The sequence below is a fragment of the Typopeltis vanoorti genome, chromosome 1 (genome assembly GCF_054136105.1).
Source record: "Typopeltis vanoorti isolate ZY-2024b chromosome 1, IOZ_Tvanoo_1.0, whole genome shotgun sequence".
NCBI lineage: Eukaryota > Metazoa > Arthropoda > Arachnida > Uropygi > Thelyphonidae > Typopeltis > Typopeltis vanoorti.
The window spans coordinates 52,563,401-52,584,621 of record NC_143549.1 but is presented as its reverse complement, the minus strand read 5'-3'; the positions used below and the strand labels follow the sequence as shown (position 1 = coordinate 52,584,621).

Here is a 21,221-nt window from a genome sequence, read left to right as displayed (position 1 = left end):
TAAATAACATTGGAAAAGGCTTAAATGGTGATATACAGTTGTTTGCAGATGATACAAAGTTGGGGAAAGTTATGAGAAGTGGAGCAGATGGTGTAGGGTTTGCAAGAGTATCTAAATAGACTGTCTGAATTGGCGAGTATGTGGGGATGTCAGTTCATTACATAGTGTAAAGTTTAAAAATTTGGGAAGCAAAGATGGGGTGCAGAGTATAGGATTGGTGGGATATTTTAGAGGAGGTGGAAGAAATGAAGGATTTCGGGTGTTGTCGTGGAGAGGGACTTGAAATTTCATGGACATTTTGCTAAAATTGTGAGGAAAACACTGCAGATTATGGGAATGATGCAGAGAACACTCATGTGTAGAAGTAAAGATGTTTTGATTCCATTGTACAAGGCTTTGATTAGGTCACATATGAATTATTCTGCACAGATTTGGTCACCAGGCTTTGAATGATGATGAAATGTTGGAGAGGGTTCAGAGACGATTGACTAAGTTGATTTCTGTTCACTAGGATGTGGAATATGAGGACAGATTGAGAGAATGAAAATTACAGAGCCTAGTTGATAGAATGAAGAGCAGAGACATGATTGTGATGTATAAGTTGGTTAAGAGGTAATTACCAGATTAGTATGGATTTTTCATAGAATATCTGCAGATAGGGGAGAACAAGAGGCCATTCCTTGGAACCTGCTTAAGGTGGGTGTGAGTAAGGGGATGAGGGGTAGATTTTTTGCATGAAGAGTGGTAGGTGATTGGAACGCATTGCCTGAGAGTGTCGTGAGTGCAGAGACAGTGAATGCATTTAAGTCAAGGTATAATGAGCTGTGCATGTGAGAGTGGGACCTCCCACAATTAGTTTCTTGACTCCATGGAGGTCTGTTAATCAATGGCATTGTGTGCCCATTTCAGTTTGGTGTGCTGTCATGGCTTATGCAACCTTCGCTACAAAATTCACATCAGTTTGACTGTATGATTGTATTTTTATCAGTGTATGAAAGTTTTGAGAGTGTATAGCACATCGGTGCTCATCTTAATTGGTCTAATGCAATTAATTGTATGATAACTTTGAATACTTTAATTAATTGTAACCAAATCTGCACAGAGTGGGAGACAATGTGTTTGTTGTAAGATACTGTATATTAGAAAACAATTATGAAGGAGAATGCAATATTTGGTGGTATATTTGAATTACTGAAAGGTGTAAAATTTGGAAGAGGACGATGAGGTTTACCTCCTTCGACTACAATACACTTTTCCGTGGTAAATATGGGTAAAAAAAGTTATAAATTTATCGAAAATTATATATAAACACTTGCCTACTGTGTCAGTTCCCACTTCACACATGCAAAACAGATGAAACTCCAAAAACAAAAACAGCAACTCATGACAAATGACAACATTCAATTGGATTAGTTGACACAATAACCAATCACAGCCTCTAGGTGCTATTGTCTCAGAGCTCAGCTTCTGAGCATTTATATCTACTAGAGCTCTAAGAATTTGACCCACTACACCATCTGTACATCTTTTAAAGGGCTCAAAGGTGTACATATTTTGAACGCCCATCCGGGCTATTAACATGAATGTGATACAATGTTTATGCATCGAAGAGTGTGCTCCTTATGAAATATTAGTATATTCTGTTTACTTTTAGGAATCACGTGAAGTCCGGAAACAATTAGGAGAGTCTTTACCTGAATAAATGCAAAAATATAATGTCGGTGATATTGCTATTCAGTGGATGAGCACACATCTTGAATATTCGTCCCTGCTGTTAATAATTACAATAATAATATCATCTACTTCAACTGCCTTTCCATTTCCTACCTCAAATATTGATATGTGCTCCTGATTGCATTCCTCTTGAATGTTTTCCATCACTATGCTATTGCTGCTTGTTTCATTTCTTTCAAGTGATTGCTTCAAGTCTAGAATATCTGCTTCTCTTTTTTGTTTGTTTGTTTTCAGTAATCACATCACCTGTGTGATCTCTGACTTCATTTACAGTATATTTCCTGTAAACGTTTTAATTCTTAGCTTTTTCAATAGCTTCCAGAATATTTTGCTTCTTTTCTGGGTTTTTTATGCTCCTACCGAAGTCTTCCCATGATCCTTGTTTAGTCAATTTTACATATTGCTTTGTTTTCTTACACGTAATTATTTCACTCATACAACAGAAACACTAGATGATAAAAAAGTTGTTTATTGACTAGCTTATATTTTTCGGAATTTGAAACCAGCATTCTCAGAATACAACTACTTATTCAGTCTACATGTTACAATGAGTTAGTAAAACAGTATTTTACTAACTCATAAAACAAATTGTATGACAGATCCAAATTTGGTGTCCTCTAATGGTGTATAAAATAAGTTATTGTAGTTGTTTTTGAAGTTGATCTTAAGATGACTCTCCCAGATTTTTGGCAGATTAATGCTTCATGCTTGTTAAAGTTAGAAAAATGGTTCATAGCCATGGCTTACTGTAAAAATTGTCTCCTGACCTGTAACAACTTTTGTATAGCACATCGGTATTGTCCACCTAATCCTGTGTAAAGAGGCAATCCAAAGCATGATCTTCTAGTGCTGAATTTTTAATGATGGTAGCTAATGTATTTCTTATGATCTCCAAGGCAGATCTTCCTATCTGCCCTTTCTTGACACATTAGTCTCTTGCCTTCAGATATGATTTGATATCTATTTCTGTTTGTAGCAAGTGAACATTCACTGGAAGATATCTACACTCACATCATCATCCAACCCAACAGTATGGAATCCTAAAAAACACTAATTCATAGAGCCAGGCTATTTGTTATAGCGATATAGATCTCAGATAATATCATGATCATCATCAGCCATTCATGAAGTCAAGGTACTCATTGCAGGAGATCCAATCCTTGCACACAGCTCATCTTACCCTGACGTAAATGCATTTACTGTCTTTGCACTCACCGCACTTTCAGGCAGTGCATTCCAATCACTCATCACTTCTTCTTCCTAGCATTATGTCCCATTTGGTGCAAGAAATAACTCCATTTCATTTGGTTTGCAGCATCAGTAGTCTTCTTTTAGGCTATCTATCCATCACTTTTTGGGCATCTTTTAGGTTGTTTGCCATCTGGGCTAAGGGCCCATCCTGCAACAGATTGCTTGTCAGCCCTGGCCTTTCAGACATTCTATGAAAAACTCACCCACATTAATTTTGGTAATTATCCCTTACTAACTTATATGTCCTTATCATATCCTTCTCCTTCTATCCACCAGGCTCTGTAATTTGTATTCTCTCAATCTGTCATACTCCACATTCCAAAGATCAGAAATATACTTAAAGTACATTTCTGATCTTTGGCCAAGTAAGAAACCTACCAAGCAAGTCACTTTCCTTGCTTGCTTTTTGCACTCATGTAGCATACATTTCAATAAAATAATGCAGACCAAATAGGCCAGGCCAGTAGAATAATGGTTGTTCAAATCATTGTCACTTTGGCATACTGTTTGAAATATAATATAGCTTGTCTTTTGTAGATATATATGTATACTCCAGATTATGATCTTAATATGAAGGTCAAAACATCAGGAAATTAAAGTAATTATTCCTAACATGCAGTGCAATCACAACAGTAAGTTAAAGGTACATTTTTCTGTTTTGCTTAATTGACTGGCATTTTTAAAATGTCGTAGAGACAGCAATCTTATTCTTAACTGCATCAAGCTGAAAAGGAAATTCACCTTGCCAAAGGCACTGAGAATGTATATATAACCGTATGGAGAAAGCGATGCTCAAAGAGCAGATTTAGAATACTTATCATTTGCTCAAAATCAGGTTCTAAATTTCAAATCAGAACTTTTAAGTTACTTAAATCCAGATATTTGGGATATCTTTGAGAAGATTACTGACAGCTTGGTTAAATGTATCCAGGAAACAAATAAAGTAAAACTTATAGCCAAATTTCTTAGAATTAAAGATCAGCAGTATTTAAATAGCCAATGGACAAATTTATATCTCTTTTCATTGAATAAAAATAGCCAACCACAAGCCACAAGTTAATAGCTGGCTGATAACAAGAACAGCCAGCTACTAACATGAGAGGATAACAACAGCCAACTAGAAATGTGATAACAGGAGCAACCAACTGCCTTCGATGAACAGTCATGTGATTAACTCTTGCTACTTAGTAAAGGCTTAAACTTTGCTGTGGCCCCCCAGGGCCATAAACAAATTGGATTTTATATACCATATTGCAGGGGTGTTCAACCCATCAATCGCGGTGCGATTTTTGGTCGATCTCTTGTGTGTTCCTCCTTATTTACAAATTTAATTAAAACTGAAAACATAATATTTTATTTATCATTATTTTGTATTATTTTTAATTCGCTTTAAGTGTATTGCTATTGTTTATTTATTTTTCGTTAAAATTGTCAAATCAGTAATTTTCTTATAAGTCCGGATAAATGAATTAATTTGGATCAGTGGAAGTCAAACAGTGAGCCGATTGAATACGATTATAAGCAAAGTGAAAAAACTTGATTGTAGCTTAAATATTCCAAAGCATGTTACATCGATGTTTTACTTAGGTTAAGTCCCATTGTGAATATTGTAAAAAAATAAACTTTGTTTGTCTCGGTATAGTTTGTATTAGATGTTTTTGTAAATAATTCTTTTGAAGCTAAACTGTATATATACTGCTTCAATAAGAATATGTTAGAGTGTTAAAAACAAAGGCAATGTTTTTGTCGCCGAAGCTGTACATGGCAGCATTAGAAAGATTGTTATTGAAACTTGTATGTATGAGAAAGGCTTGCAGGCTCTAAGTGTAAACATCTCCGAAGTCAGACAGAAAGAGTTCAAACAACTTTCTGATGGCTGGCAACTTACAATCAAAAGAAAGCAGAGGAGAACAAAAGGCATGCCAAACTTGAAACTTAAGATGAAAGACTCATACCGATTCTTTGGGGGGGGGGGGTTTGCCAAACTTCATGCGAGGTCTCAGAGGAGGCCTAATAAAAAGGGACTGAAGCAAGCAGAAGGGGGGGGGTCCTGGTTCCAGAATTGCTGTCAGAGAGGAGGCCGCCTGGTCCAGAGTTGCTGTCAGAGAGACTGCCCGGATCCACGTTACTTGAGAGAGGAGTTTCCCACTTCCAGAAAGGAGCTTCTCGGTTGAGACGTCGCTAGAGAGAGACTACTTCTAGACCGCAAATAAGGTTTCAAATTTCCGAGTTCCAATTGCTGGAGAAAAGTTTCCAGGCCAGGTTAATGTCAGACATTCACCAGTGTGTTGCGTTTTCATTACAATTTGATGAATCAAATGACTTCACTGATATTGCTCAGTTAATGGTATTTATTCGCATGATATTTTAAGATTATTCAAGTAAAGAAGAACTTTTGAAAATTATACCATTATTGGGAAGGACTAGGGGAGAAGACATTTTTTCGGCATTTGATGAATTTGTGAAACAACACAAACTTCCGCTTTTTAAACTTGTGTCTATTACTACTGATGGTGCTCCTGCAATGATAGGTAATAAATCGGGCTTCATTTCATTATGAAAAAACGATGAGAAATATCCAGATTTTTTAACGTACAACTGTATTATTCACCAACAAGTAGTGTAGTAAAAGATTAAACACAAAAGATGTTTTGGATATTACATTTAAAATTGTAAATTCAGTTCAAGGAAAAACCCTGCAACGGTGGTTATTTAAATTACAGGCAGATGATGATAGGGAACTTCTGTTGTACAATAATGTTCGCTGGCTCAGCAGAAGTCAATTTTTAGAAAGATTTCTTGTATTAATTAACGATATAAAAATTTTTCTTGATGAAAAAGGAGATATTTATCCACAATTGAGTGATAAAAGATAGTTGTTACACTTATCATTTTTAGTAGATTTCTGTACAAAATTAAGCAATTTAAATTTAGAGTTACAAAGTAGAGATAAAAATTTAATTGACATGTTAAGTTCAATAAAAACTTTCCAACAATACTTACTTTTATTAAAGTAAAATATAAATGACCGCGAATTTAGACATCTCCCATATTTATTAAAATTTTTTGAACAAAATCAAGAAATGCTTCGCTATGATTTAAAAGAATTTATTCGTGAAATAGAATTAGTTGAGGAAGAAATAAATTCAAGATTTAAAGATTTTAATAAAACTGAAATGATTGTATCTTTTATCATTAATCCATTTCAAGAAAACTTGAACATCACAGAAATTTCAAATAAAATTTGTGGGCTTTTTGATATAAACCAAGCTGAAGTAGAACTTGAGATAATAAACATTCAGAATAGTTTACATTTAAAATCAATAAACAATGAAGTCATTTGGAAGTATGCGAATGAAAAATTCCCAATGTTAACTGACATTGCACGAAAATTCTGTCATGTTTCGGATATACTTGTCAGAATCTGCTTTTTATCTGTATGACTGTCATAAAAAATCAATTAAAAACCAAATTACAAATGATCATTTGGATAATTGTCTGCGATTGGCCACTTCTTCATATCAACTTGACTATGAAAATATTGCAAAGTCCAAACAATGCCAAATTTCACATTAACTTTTTTTTTTTTAATCAACCAGCATTTCCTGTAATTTGTGAGTTTGTAATCAATCTGTTGTTTTTTCCAACTTTGGTTTTCCAAAATAGAGAAATAAATATTTTATTCCAATTTTTTTTTTTTTTTTTTTTTTTTTTTTTTTTTTTTTTTTTTTTTTTTTTTGTTGTTGTTGTTGTATTAAAATAATTAAAAGTGATAAATAAATTTTTAAATACACAAATAAAGTTTTTAGTTGTGTATTTTTTTTAGTTGTTTATTTGTGCGTAATCAGATATCAGGTTGGAGGAACGTGATCTATATAAGAGAGTTGATCGCCGAATAACTTTTTATAGAAAAGTAGCTTGCATAGTTAAAAAGGTTGAACACCACTGCCATATTGATAAAGGCATAAAATTTCTTCCAACCACCATACTATAGCTGATAAAATACAAGGTGCGACAGTTTAATTCCTGGAATGCACCTGTAAAAAACCGATGTTCGGAACTATACATTAGTGGCTACTGTCACCTTCAAAGTAGTCCTCTTGTGCATTTATACACTGGTGCAGATGGTATTCCTATTTTTGGAAACAGGCCTGTAACTTTTTTCAGGAATACTCTTGAGTTCCTTTATCACATTATACTGGATATCAGTGATGTCAGAAAATCTTCGTTCTTTTAGCACAGTCTTTAATTTTGGAAACAGCCAAAAATCACAGTTAGCTAAGTTGGGAGAATAAGCCTAATTCAGCAATTGAATTTTTGGCTGAAAATCTCACAGTGAGCGCACTATAGCTTAGCTCATTGTCATAATGGATGATCCACTTGTCAGGCCACAATTCAGGTCGTTTTCTCCAAACAGAATCCCGTAATCTTTTCAGCACCTCTAAATAGCATTGTTGGTTGACCATTTGTCCCTGTTCAATGAATTCAATTCATAGTGGACTATCCCCCTTGTGATCAAAGAAACACACCAGCATGGTCTTGAACTGCAAACGTAACATGCGTGCTATTTTCGGACATGGTGAACTCGGGGGTTTTCCACTGCATGCTTTGGTGTTTTGTTTCAGGATCGCACTGGAAGCACTGCTTCTGTTCGTCCATCAAGATTCAAGGCACAAAGTTTGCAGAAATCTTTCGCATACCTAATTCTTCAGTTAAAATTACCCTGACTGTTTCTCAATTCATTTGCAATTCACCAGCCATTAATCGCACACTTAATTGTCTGTCAGACCATACCAAATCTCGCACTCTGTTCACATTTGCTTCCATCATTTTTGTTTTTGGCACCCACTTCTAGGGTCGTTGACTTCTTCTCACCCACCTTTGAATATCTTATGCCACTTTCAAAAAGCTCCAACATTTCAATAGAGTTTTACTGATTTTTGCACAAAATTTGATGTTAACACAATACTCCAAATTTTGATCACGCACATAAAACTGTAGCCATTCCATACATTAAAGGGACAACATAAAAATTAAACAGAATACTACAGAAATACAACCTTAATGCCACCTTTAAACGTCCTTCAAAATTAAAGAATTTATTCAACTCAACCAAGGATATACTTCCTCCTCTAGCCCACCTCGATGCATACCATATTCATTGCTCCTGTAATTTGCCCTATATAGTTGAAACATGATGCACGATTCCTTTCAGAAAAAGGAACATAAACAGCACATTAAATTTAACGACTATGGTAAATCTGGGCTATCTGATCATGCCCTGAATACTTTACATGGAATTGACTGGAAAGGCACCCGTTGTTTACATCACACCAAAATGTAGTATGAGTGTAAATTTAAGGAGGCCTGTGAAATTCTTATCAGTCACTCTCATCTTAACAATAATGGTAGTCTAAAAATTCCAAGACACATACATAATTCAAGGTATACATTTTTGGTCGTTTTTATAGATAGAAATACACTTTTATTAATACAGACCAGTATTTTACAAATAAACATTTATTAAAACCTACCAGTTTCGCCAGCAAACTGTCTGGCTTTTTCAAGGTATTACGGAGATATGAAAGTAAATGCAAATTAAAAGGAACATAAAAAACGTTGTAAACCAAACTAGTATCTATGGTTACACGTTTCGCGTGACAGAGATGGCTTATTGTTCTTATTCATTATCACGCATGCGCGTTTGTTGTAGACTTGCAATGTGATTACTGGCCAGCTGCAGTTCAGATTGACTGAGAGAGAGGATCAAGTTTTTCCACGAACTGTTGAGAATTATACCCTGATTTCTGTTGAGGTTTCCGCCGGTTATTAGTACTATTGTGGCTTCCTTAAAAACACGATGCCTGTAGTCGTCATCGAGATATGGCATGGAGCTGTTTTGCCAATCTATCGTGTGGTTAGACGTGCAGAAATGATGTGCTAAGCCGGAAGAAATGCTTCTGTTGTGGTTTACGTCACCAACATGTTCTTTTTGTCTAATTTCTAAACTTCGTGAAGTTTGTCCAATGTAGGCAACCACAGGAGCAGGGAATGTAATATACTCCTGGATATTTGTAGAAAGGAACTTTATCTTTTGGAGATCCTAAAACTTGTCTGATGTTGGTGGTTGGTTTGAAGACCACTCTGATGTTGTTGGCTCTTAGTATTCTTGCTATTTGATAAGAAATTGACTTGATGAAAGGTATCACTACAGTAGAAACGTGCTGACGGTGGGATTCTTCTTGTCTGGGGTTGTCATTGTATAGATATTTTTTGATGATGTTTTGAGGGTATCCATTTTGTGATAATGTGTTGGCTATTAGTGAGAGCTCATTCTGTGTATCCTCCTCTTCTGATATAAACTTTTTGGCTCTATGTTTCAACATGTGGATAATACTCAGTTTGTGTGACTTGTGATGGTTTGAAGTATAGTGAAGATATCTTCCAGTATCTGTGGGCTTTCTGTAAATGGATAATTTGACACTGTTAGGTTGTTTTTTTATCAAAATATCTAAAAAATGTAGTTGGTTGTTGTTTTCTACTTCCAGAGTGAATTTTATCTTGCTATGTATTGAGTTGATTTTATCCACAAACGATTTAAGGTTGTCTAAGCTGTCTTGCCATATGATGAATATATCATCCACATATCTCCACCATGTAGATGGTTTCGGAGAGATTGCAGAGAGAATTTCTTTTTCAAGTTTTTCCATGAAAAGGTCTGCACAAGATGGTGATAGTGGGCTTCCCATTGCTAGGCCTTCTAATTGTTGGTATATGGTGTTGTTAACTTTGAAGAAATTAGATTGAAGGCAGTGTCTAAACATCTGTGTGATGTCTAGAGGAAAGAGGTCTTGGATGATGTTTATTACCTCGTCTACTGGAACATTGGTAAAAAGGGATACAACATCTAGGCTGGCTAGCATGTCAGTTGGTGCAATCGTAATGGCTTGGAGTTTATTTACAAAATGTTGACTATTCTTGATATAGGATTCTGATGATCGTATTTTATTATTTAATAAGTGTGCAAGATGTTTTGCCAAAAAGTAGGTTGGTGATGATCTTCCATCAACTATTGGACGGAGAGGTATATCCTGTTTATGTATTTTAGGTGTTCCATATAGTCTTGGGGTGATAGGATGTGAGGATTTTAGTGTTCTCTTCACTTCTTCTGGCCAACTGTTACAATTTCTGATTAGTTGGTTTGTTTCATTATGATTTTTAATTGTGGGGTCTCTGTCTAGGATTTTATAAGTTGAGGTGTCTGATAGTAATACGTTTAACTTATCATAATAATCTTTAGAGTTGAGGATAACTGTAGAATTTCCTTTATCAGCTTTTGTAATAATGATATCTTTATTTTTCTTCAAGTTGAGAATTGCCTTTCTTTCATAAGGAGACATGTTGAGAACAGGTTGTTTTGCTTTGGCTAGGATTATTGTACTTTTGAATCTAATAGTGTCTGCAACGTTTTTTGGTAGTGGATATAGGCCTTTTTCAATTCCACACATAAAATCCATTTTAGGAATGTTTTCGGGTGTAATCGGTGTATGGAAAGAGAAAAATGCAGAAAAGCCAAACTTTTGAACCACTTAACGTTCCTTAAACATTGCAGGGAATTCTCCATAATTCCTAAGTTCCTTATAATCAGAGGTCATATCAACTCTATATCAGCTAAAAAAATTTATCTTCGCACTTCATTAGCGCTTGTTAGAGAAAGGATACAACACACGAGATACGAACTTAATAAAAGTGATAGTAATTGCCGCAAGTTATTTGATGAAATTTCCAACAACGTAGAATACACCATATGGAATCAACTAGACCAAATGATACAACGCAATTACGAAAAAACTTTCAAACTTTATAAGGATAAACAAATTAGGAAATTCAACGAACTTTACAAGAAAAAATATCGGACACAAAACAATCTCCTAGATGACAAAGTGATTTTCAATTTGTCAAATCATAACCTCACAAGAAATGAATCTGATATTCTAAAAAAAGGTTTTAATTTCGCGATTACACCCAAAAACATTCCTAAAATGGATTTTATGTGTGGAATTGAAAAAGGCCTATATCCACTACCAAAAAACGTTGCAGACACTATTAGATTCAAAAGTACAATAATCCTAGCCAAAGCAAAACAACCTGTTCTCAACATGTCTCCTTATGAAAGAAAGGCAATTCTCAACTTGAAGAAAAATAAAGATATCATTATTACAAAAGCTGATAAAGGAAATTCTACAGTTATCCTCAACTCTAAAGATTATTATGATAAGTTAAACGTATTACTATCAGACACCTCAACTTATAAAATCCTAGACAGAGACCCCACAATTAAAAATCATAATGAAACAAACCAACTAATCAGAAATTGTAACAGTTGGCCAGAAGAAGTGAAGAGAACACTAAAATCCTCACATCCTATCACCCCAAGACTATATGGAACACCTAAAATACATAAACAGGATATACCTCTCCGTCCAATAGTTGATGGAAGATCATCACCAACCTACTTTTTGGCAAAACATCTTGCACACTTATTAAATAATAAAATACGATCATCAGAATCCTATATCAAGAATAGTCAACATTTTGTAAATAAACTCCAAGCCATTACGATTGCACCAACTGACATGCTAGCCAGCCTAGATGTTGTATCCCTTTTTACCAATGTTCCAGTAGACGAGGTAATAAACATCATCCAAGACCTCTTTCCTCTAGACATCACACAGATGTTTAGACACTGCCTTCAATCTAATTTCTTCAAAGTTAACAACACCATATACCAACAATTAGAAGGCCTAGCAATGGGAAGCCCACTATCACCATCTTGTGCAGACCTTTTCATGGAAAAACTTGAAAAAGAAATTCTCTCTGCAATCTCTCCGAAACCATCTACATGGTGGAGATATGTGGATGATATATTCATCATATAGCAAGACAGCTTAGACAACCTTAAATCGTTTGTGGATAAAATCAACTCAATACATAGCAAGATAAAATTCACTCTGGAAGTAGAAAACAACAACCAACTACATTTTTTAGATATTTTGATAAAAAAACAACCTAACAGTGTCAAATTATCCATTTACAGAAAGCCCACAGATACTGGAAGATATCTTCACTATACTTCAAACCATCACAAGTCACACAAACTGAGTATTATCCACATGTTGAAACATAGAGCCAAAAAGTTTATATCAGAAGAGGAGGATACACAGAATGAACTCTCACTAATAGCCAACACATTATCACAAAATGGATACCCTCAAAACATCATCAAAAAATATCTATACAATGACAACCCCAGACAAGAAGAATCCCACCATCAGCACGTTTCTACTGTAGTGATATCTTTCATCAAGTCAATTTCTTATCAAATAGCAAGAATACTAAGAGCCAACAACATCAGAGTGGTCTTCAAACCAACCACCAACATCAGACAAGTTTTAGGATCTCCAAAAGATAAAGTTCCTTTCTACAAATATCCAGGAGTATATTACATTCCCTGCTCCTGTGGTCTTGCCTACATTGGACAAACTTCACGAAGTTTAGAAATTAGACAAAAAGAACATGTTGGTGACGTAAACCACAACAGAAGCATTTCTTCCGGCTTAGCACATCATTTCTGCACGTCTAACCACACGATAGATTGGCAAAACAGCTCCATGCCATATCTCGATGACGACTACAGGCATCGTGTTTTTAAGGAAGCCACAATAGTACTAATAACCCGCGGAAACCTCAACAGAAATCAGGGTATAATTCTCAACAGTTCGTGGAAAAACTTGATCCTCTCTCTCAGTCAATCTGAACTGCAGCTGGCCAGTAATCACATTGCAAGTCTACAACAAACGCGCATGCGTGATAATGAATAAGAACAATAAGCCATCTCAGTCACGCGAAACGTGTAACCATAGATACTAGTTTGGTTTACAACATTTTTTATGTTCCTTTTAATTTGCATTTACTTTCATATCTCCGTAATACCTTGAAAAAGCCAGACAGTTTGCTGGCGAAACTGGTAGGTTTTAATAAATGTTTATTTGTAAAATACTGGTCTGTATTAATAAAAGTGTATTTCTACACATACATAATGTTTTGGTCTAAGAGTTAATTATAATTAGGACTGTAAATAATCTAGGATCTTAACTCGAACAACACTCATGTTAAATTATGGATTAGGCAGCTGTCTATATGAATTTGTTCTCTGATGATGTTATAAATAGAATAGAATATATAAATAGTTTTTTTTTTCCCACTAGAGGTCAGGCCCATGGAATAACAATTGATCAAATCATTGTCACTTTTTTTTTGGCATATTGTTTGAAATGTAACATAGCTTTTTCTTTGTATATATATGTGTGTGTGTGTACACTCCAGATACCTTAATATGAAGGTTGAAACGTTGGGGAAATTAAAGTAATTATTCCTAACATGATTGTAGTCTCCAAAATATTACTGAAATGAATGCTGATCACTGTAATACTAAAGGAAAGGATTTACATAACATCCAGGTCTATAGCAACCACTGCACATTTCATTCTATGGTACCACTTCCACTTCACATCAAAATCACTGTCACTATTTTCTCTTCGCATTTCCACTCATTGCCTCCACAAAGCCTTTTTTTTTCCCCTGATTGCATGCTTCGCCTTTACAGTCATCCATTTTACACCTACCTTATTTAATCTTCTGACCTTTGGAATACAATCAATCACTGGCTCTGCCAGATAGTTTCTGAATAAGGACCAAGCATCATTTGTTCATGCCAGGATATCACTGCAAGCTGTCTTCTGAGTTTTTCATAATCACCCACCTTATAGTTCCACATATAATCCTTTCTCATAAAGTCCTGATGTGGCTAGCCACCACCCAAGTGATCACTTCAATGTCACTTTCACCAACTGGAAGAAAATTAGACACTTCACTTACAAAAATATCTTCTGATGAAATAATGAAATCCAAGACCATCAATTCTTGTTTAGTGTCTGTTACATACTGGCTAAGAATAGTCATCCCTCAAAAACTCAAGAATTCATTCTCCTTGGTTTTCAGGCACTATTTCTTCATTCCAGTCTATATTACCATAATTGAAATTGCTCATAATGATCAACCTTTTCTTATTAACCAGATCAAATTGCCTAAACATTTCATCCTATCCACATCATTTTGCTTCAAAACCACTGTTATTATTTTCCCCTTGCATCTCGATCCTGGATGGTCTCAACTCCTCTGTTATTATCAGTAACATCCTCCCTTTTTTGACCTGTCTGTCTTCACAAAAGACTGCATATCCCTTCATTTCTATTCCTGCCATAATGTCATCCTCATTCAACAATATCTCCCTTATTCCAGGAATTTTTGGAAAAATTAACTCTATCAATGCTATAGTTCCATTCCCCTTGTTTTTGAATATGTTTAGCATTTGAACCTGCACACTGGCTCATTTCTGTTTTTCTTCATCATTCCTTTTAAGTCCTACTGACCTCACTTCTCAGATGTAAGTCCTCTACCCCCCCCCCCACCACCCTGTCCATTCCTCTTTATCAGTGATATTACAACTCTCCCCTAGACCTACATTTTACCCCCACAAACTTGATTATCTTCATCCTTTCATGCACACTCACATCTACTCCTGTAACCAGTACCGGATTAAACCCTGTGGAGGCCCCAGGCAGTCGAAATCTCGCCCCCCCCACAAAGGTTTTGATCATTGTCACAGGGCCCTGAACGGTGTGGGGGCCCATATGCCAGTGCCTACTCTGCCTATTTGGTAATCTGGTACTGCCTGAAACCATCAACTACACTTCTTATGGCATCTTCCTGCCTGCTGTGACCCCCTGTTTTCCTGTCTGTCTTATGTTCCTTTTATCTCATTCTCTTCACTCATGCCACTCACTTATTCTCTTGTTCTTCCACAACATCTCTTGCTCTGTCAGGTGTTCTGTTCACTTCAGTCATTATTTTCTTTTTTTTTTGAGCAGTCTTTTGCTGTAATTCATTAAAGCTTAGAATTTTGCATTATAATCTTTAATATAGCAATTAGTATTAACAATTTTGTTAATGCTAGTTGCTACCATCCATCATACTTAATAGTTGATTGTTCAGATATATACATAACTATGGAAAGAGTGTATATATATATATATATATATATATATATATATATATATATATATATATATATATATATATATATATATATATATATTAGGGAGTAAATGATTAATAGGCATTATTTATAATGCCCAGCCATTATGAATAATGACAAACAAAATTGGACACTGTAATAAATTTCATGTTGTTTATCATAATTTATCACACTGATAGTTCAATGTGAATACTGCTATCATCTAGTCAGGCAAAGTTTATCACTTTGCCTCTTTTTGGCAGTATTAGAAGTGATAGGGGTTTAGGGGAGGGGATATTCTTTGGATTTCTTTTTGTCAGGAGATGTGAAGGAAGCTTTGCCCAGGTCACTCAAATTTTTACAAAATCAGTATATTTGAAAATGATAGAAAAAGTGAAAGGGTCAAAAAATGAAAGGGTGCAGATATAAAAATCATATAGAGATATTGTAATGTGCATATAGAATTTAATTAAAAATTATGTTCACACTGATGAAATATTTCAGATATTATACAATGCCCATGGCAGCAGAAACCACATGGAAATGGAATTAAATACAGAATATAAAAATATTACAAGGGAGATGATCATAATTTAGGTTGGGTTAGGTTAGGTTAGGAGTTTTTTTTTTTTTTTTTTTCCAAATCGGATTGCCCAAAGGGAATGTAGTTTTATTTAATAATTTTATTGTTAACACACATAATAACCACAGTAATAAGTTTTAATAAGTAAATATTTCATCCCAAGTATCTTAGGACATCGTCAGTACAGTTAATTCAAACAATACTAGGAATAACATAATACATAATAACCACTGTAATAAGTTTTAATAAGTAAATATTTCATCCCAAGTATCTTAGGACATCGTCAGTACAGTTAATTCAAACAATACTAGGAATAACATATAGTTAGGACACATGATTATAATGGAATCCCAATATGCATGCTACTGCACGCATATTGGGATTATATCTCAATATATCTGGAGAAGAAAAAAAAAAGATTACATTAAAATAAGATAACATATATAAAAATTAATTTACACAATTTTATATGACAATTTTCCATACTTTAGGAATAGCATGAATGTCATTACGGTTTAGATTTGGTCTGTTAAGTAGGGCTTCAGCACTTTCTTTATATAAACGTTCATGTTTATATAAAGATCTATGTAGAAGTTTGGTCTTTTCCCAGTGGATCCTATGGTTTGATAAAACTGATATTGTCTAATTATTCAAATTTGTTATTTTGTCTGGTTACTTCACTTGTAAAGAAAAAATTTACAAGCAAGAGGAAGGAACAGCAATGGGGTCTCCCTTATCACCAAACTTAGCAAACCTGTTTCTAGAATACCTTGAAGAAAAATTTTTCACGTTTAAACCCAAACCAAAAATTTGGCTTTGTTATGTCGATGATGTCTGGGGGGGGGGGGGGGGGGTCATTCCGAATAAGAACTACACCTGTTTCTAGATAAAAAAAACCTTCATCCTTGCATCAAATTTACACTTGAAAAAGAATCTCCACATGGTATCTCCTTTCTTGATTTACACATCCAAAGAAAAGAAGATGGTTCCATCTCCACTTCTGTCTATCGCAAGCCGATAGACAGAAATGGAGAAAGACATTCACAATTCTTCTGCTCATCATCCATCTCAAAAATTTGTCATCATTAAATCATTAGTAACCAGAGCACACAGATTCTGTTCCTCTGAAGAATCTCCAAACCAAGAATTGGAAATAATCAAAAATACAGCCATACTAAATGGATACAATCTTAAAACAACTCAAAAAATCACCATCACTTCCCCCACACATCATTCTAGACAAGAACAAGCCCATAGAATTCCCATACCTTATGTCAAAGGCATCTCCGAACATCTTTCAAAAATTATGAAGAAATACAAACTTGCTACTACCTACAAACCAATCAACTAGATCTCTAACTTGTTACCTTCTCCTAAGGAACTCTCACCTCTGATGCAACCTGGCATGTATATGCGGTTCCATGCTCCTGTAAATTGTCTTACAATGGACAGACAGGCAGATCTGTTCATAAACCATTTGGAACTTCAAGACCATATCCGTCTTATCAAACCACAGAAATCTGGCCTTGCACAACACTGAGTTGAAAACTCAAACCATAGGATCCATTGTGAAAAGATGAAACTTGTACATAGATCTTTATATAAACATGAACGTTTATATAAAGAAAGTACTGAAGCCCTACTTCACAGACCAAATCTAAAGTATGGGAAATTCTCATACAAAATTGTGTAAAATAATTTTTATATATGTTATCTTATTTTAATGTAATATTTTTTTTCCTCCAGATATATTTTAATTTAATTCTATAACATGCTACTGCATACATATTGGGATTTCATTGTAATCATGCACCCTAACTGTATGTTATTCCTAGTATTGTTTGAATTAACTGTACTGACAATGTCCTAAGATACTTAGGATGAAATATTTACTTATTAAATCTTATTGCTGTGATTATTCCTGTGTTTGTTTAGTGATTTATTTAATAATGTCTGGTCTAATAAATTAATTGATATTTATAATGCCATTTTAGTCATTATTTATAATGGCCAGGCATTATGAATAATGAGGTATTAGTCACTTGACCCATAATACACACACACACACATATATATACACACTCTTTTCAGAGTATCTTTCTTACAGTGCATTTCTTTGGGAACTTACTTATTCATCCAGCAGACTCCAGATTTTTTATGAAATATGCTTCTCAGAATAAATTCAGATTTAAATTATGCAGGAATGGGTACCCATTTACATTATGATCTTCCATTAAATAATGTCTCCTGAATAATACTTCTTAACTCACAAGCGATATCCAAATAGTAATTCTGTGGCCTTGAAACATGTCTGTTCTTATGAACAGACACTTTTTAAAGAAAATTACCGAAAGGTAATTCTCTTTAAAAAGTTGTAGAAACATATTATTATTACATTACATAACACTCCCCACGGAATCCAAGGACTCATCAAGGGAGGGCACCTGCTCTACCTCTCCGTCTCCACCACTCTACTAACTGCAACTACCTTCATCTACACCAGCGCCATCTACCACTGACCACCACCACTATTTTCACAGACAATCACAAACATCCATGCCCATGGCGGGATTCGAATCTGCAGCCTTTTGGCTGGAGAGTGGATACGCTAACCACTCAGCCAACCAGGCCGGCATATAACATAATGTGCGGTAATCAAATTCTCAACAGTGATATACTGCATTGGCAAATGTGGATTTATTTAGTCACCGAAAAGGATCAGAAGAAATCATAATAGTGAAATGATGAATTTTTGTTATATGGGTATTTCCGTGGAGTCGGAAGAAATTCTCATTATAGATCAATACTAAACCATTATTAACACAAATACCTCTACTTATACACTGTCAGAGCCCTCAGATACTTCTGGCAATTCATTTCAGTTATCCACCACTCTCTGGACTTCTTCAAAACTTTGACAATTTTTTGCTTCATTGCAAAAGAAACTTTTGTCATTGAAAATAGCAAATGCAATAAATTCAGAGCAATTTATTGCTCTGAATTCAGAAACAATAAATAAAAATGAATGAATTTATCCTGTTTATACATGTATTGATGTATAAACAGGATATAAAATGTCCTGTTTATACATCCCATTTTCCCTTTGCAACCTTTTTCTTTCTGTGCTAACAGGAATTCTTTGTCTTTTGGAAGTTTGATCATGTTTCATTGGCAGGGTCTATATCAAAGAGATCTTTTGAGACTTTCTTTCTACTTATTATCCTTCTTCATTAACACTTTTGAATTCTTCACCCACCTTGTTCTTTCCAAGATTTTCCCATTCTGTAAATGTGCCTTCAACTTTGTCCACAACATGCATTTTCAACTTAGATCATCTCTAGGTCAGGGCTGTCCAAAGCACTGCTCACGGGCTGCATCCGGCCCGCCTTTGGGTTTTGATTTTCATGAGCGAAAAAATAAAATAATTTGAATCAAATGTGTATTAGATATTTTAATTCTATCACTAATCGATAATCTCAGTGTAGGTAATTTTATTTGGTGTTTTTACATCATTATATGCCTACGTGTTTTTCAAACATTAGATGTGTCAAAGAATTGTTCTTACACTGTTTTATTCCAACATGCATGCATGCTCCAGGTGCTCACGGGGAGCGTGTGCATGCGATTAATGTTGTTCGTTTGTTCGGTTATCAAGGTTGTGTCACTGGTGCTCACCAAATTACTAGATATGCATTGTGATGCAGCCCTTGGATAAATATTTTTTTTAAAATGCGGCCCTCAGATTACCTAAGGTTGGACAGCCCTGACCGAGGTGTTCACACGGGTTGCCCCTCTTGTTTTTTTACAAAAAGGTAATTAAATAATGTCAACTTCTTTTATGGAAGGGAGCTTTGCATTGGGCAATTTGGCTGACAACTGTCCAATAGGCCACATTTCTGTTTGTTTTCTGTGAACAATGCTGCTTGTTGATGTGTTTGCCCTTTTTGCAATGTAACTGACAAGACCTTTTAATGTTTTGTTAACAAAGATTATGCAAATATGTGTATAGAAAAAGTGGCTTAAATTGAAGCATAGACATGTTAAAACATGTTTGCGTTGCAAATATACACATTGTAGTTCACTTATTATTCTTTTTTCAATATGCAAAATTTAATAAATTTGTTAAAATTTTAACTGAAAATTTTACTACTTATTATATATAATAAAATAAAGGGTGCCTCATAAGAAAAAACAACTAAACTTTGAAAATAAGGCATGCCCTAATTCTCATAACAATGGACTGTTAAGTTTTCTGAATTTAAGTCTAATTCTGACTAAAGATTGATGATGAAGCATAGAGTACAAATTAAAGTTATTCTTCAACATTATTGTGAATTCTAAAATACAAATGTTTTCACATTTCTTTTTGGTAATACATGTGTAAAAATATATATATATATGTGTGTGTGTATCTTTGATCTACTACTCTCTAACATATTTCATTCAAGTACCTGTCTATAATTTATGTGATTTATTACAGGTAACCCTTAACATTTGCTTAGGAAAAAACTTTTCTCATGGAGAATTATATTTTGGAGATATGAGAAATGTACCATTAAGTGAAGCAACTTGTTCTGAATTTTGTCACAAGATTGGATATGGAATTTTGCATCGGGGTCAGCATTTTCATGGAGCACTGCCAGTGACTAGTGGTGAAAGATATAATATGATTATTTGGATGAGATCTTCATCAGTCAGGAATGCACTCTGTCCTATGTGTGACAAATATCCAGATCTAGTGCCTGCTGAAGAGTATGGTGACGGATTTACAGCTGATACTGTCAACTTTAACCCATGTTTTGCAATGTAAATTAGTAGAAATTTTTTTATATAGATAACATGCTTGTTTTAGATTCAATTCTGTTGTTTCAAATGTAGCATTTATTGTGAATATATAACTAAAGTTCTAAACATTGTTATTATAAACAGAGACATCCAGGGACATTGAGAGAAGCCAATATCACTCACACCAGCATCATACCTTTTCTTGATTTCATATACACACTAGCAATTTTTGTAGATAAACTTATATGTTGGTAATACATAACTGTCAGATTTTAGGGAAAGACAACGTATACTAAAATATTAATTAAAAACTTTAATTAATACTTCGGTAATGTTACTCCATCTTCAGGGAACACAAAATAATGATATGTGCAAGCAGGTACTAACACTAAACATATATATGTCTGAAGAAAACAATCAGAGTTGGTGCTAGAGTCCTAAAGGTGTCCCCTAGTGTGCTAAATTGGGTTGTCTTGGCTTTTGGGCTGATGTTCTTAGAATGCCAGCTTCCCATATTTGGGGCAATCTCATGCATCCAAATTGGCGGGGGGGGGGGGGGGGGCGGCTTAGAGCTGAGGCTAATTCCAGGAATAATCACTCATATTTATACTTGCTGTGGTGTAATAAAGTGGCTTTCTTCCAGCGCATTTTGTGGCTGGTGTCCAGAGCATGGTCAGCAAGTCCTGAGTGGCATTATTGGTGGAACCGAATATGGTCCTTATGTTCAGATAT

At 34.8% G+C, this 21,221-nt stretch overlaps 1 protein-coding gene across 4 annotated transcripts in view; it reads left to right on the top strand.

Moving 5' to 3' along the window:
* Positions 1-21,221, top strand: part of LOC150109973 (2-oxoglutarate and iron-dependent oxygenase domain-containing protein 2-like) — a 202,167-nt gene that overhangs the window by 156,878 nt on the left and 24,068 nt on the right. For all 4 annotated transcript variants that reach the window (XM_090397457.1, XM_090397437.1, XM_090397428.1 and 1 more), the window contains one exon: positions 20,185-20,510. In XM_090397457.1, the coding sequence (XP_090253583.1) occupies positions 20,185-20,510 (326 nt within the window). The remainder of the gene's footprint in view (positions 1-20,184; positions 20,511-21,221) is intronic.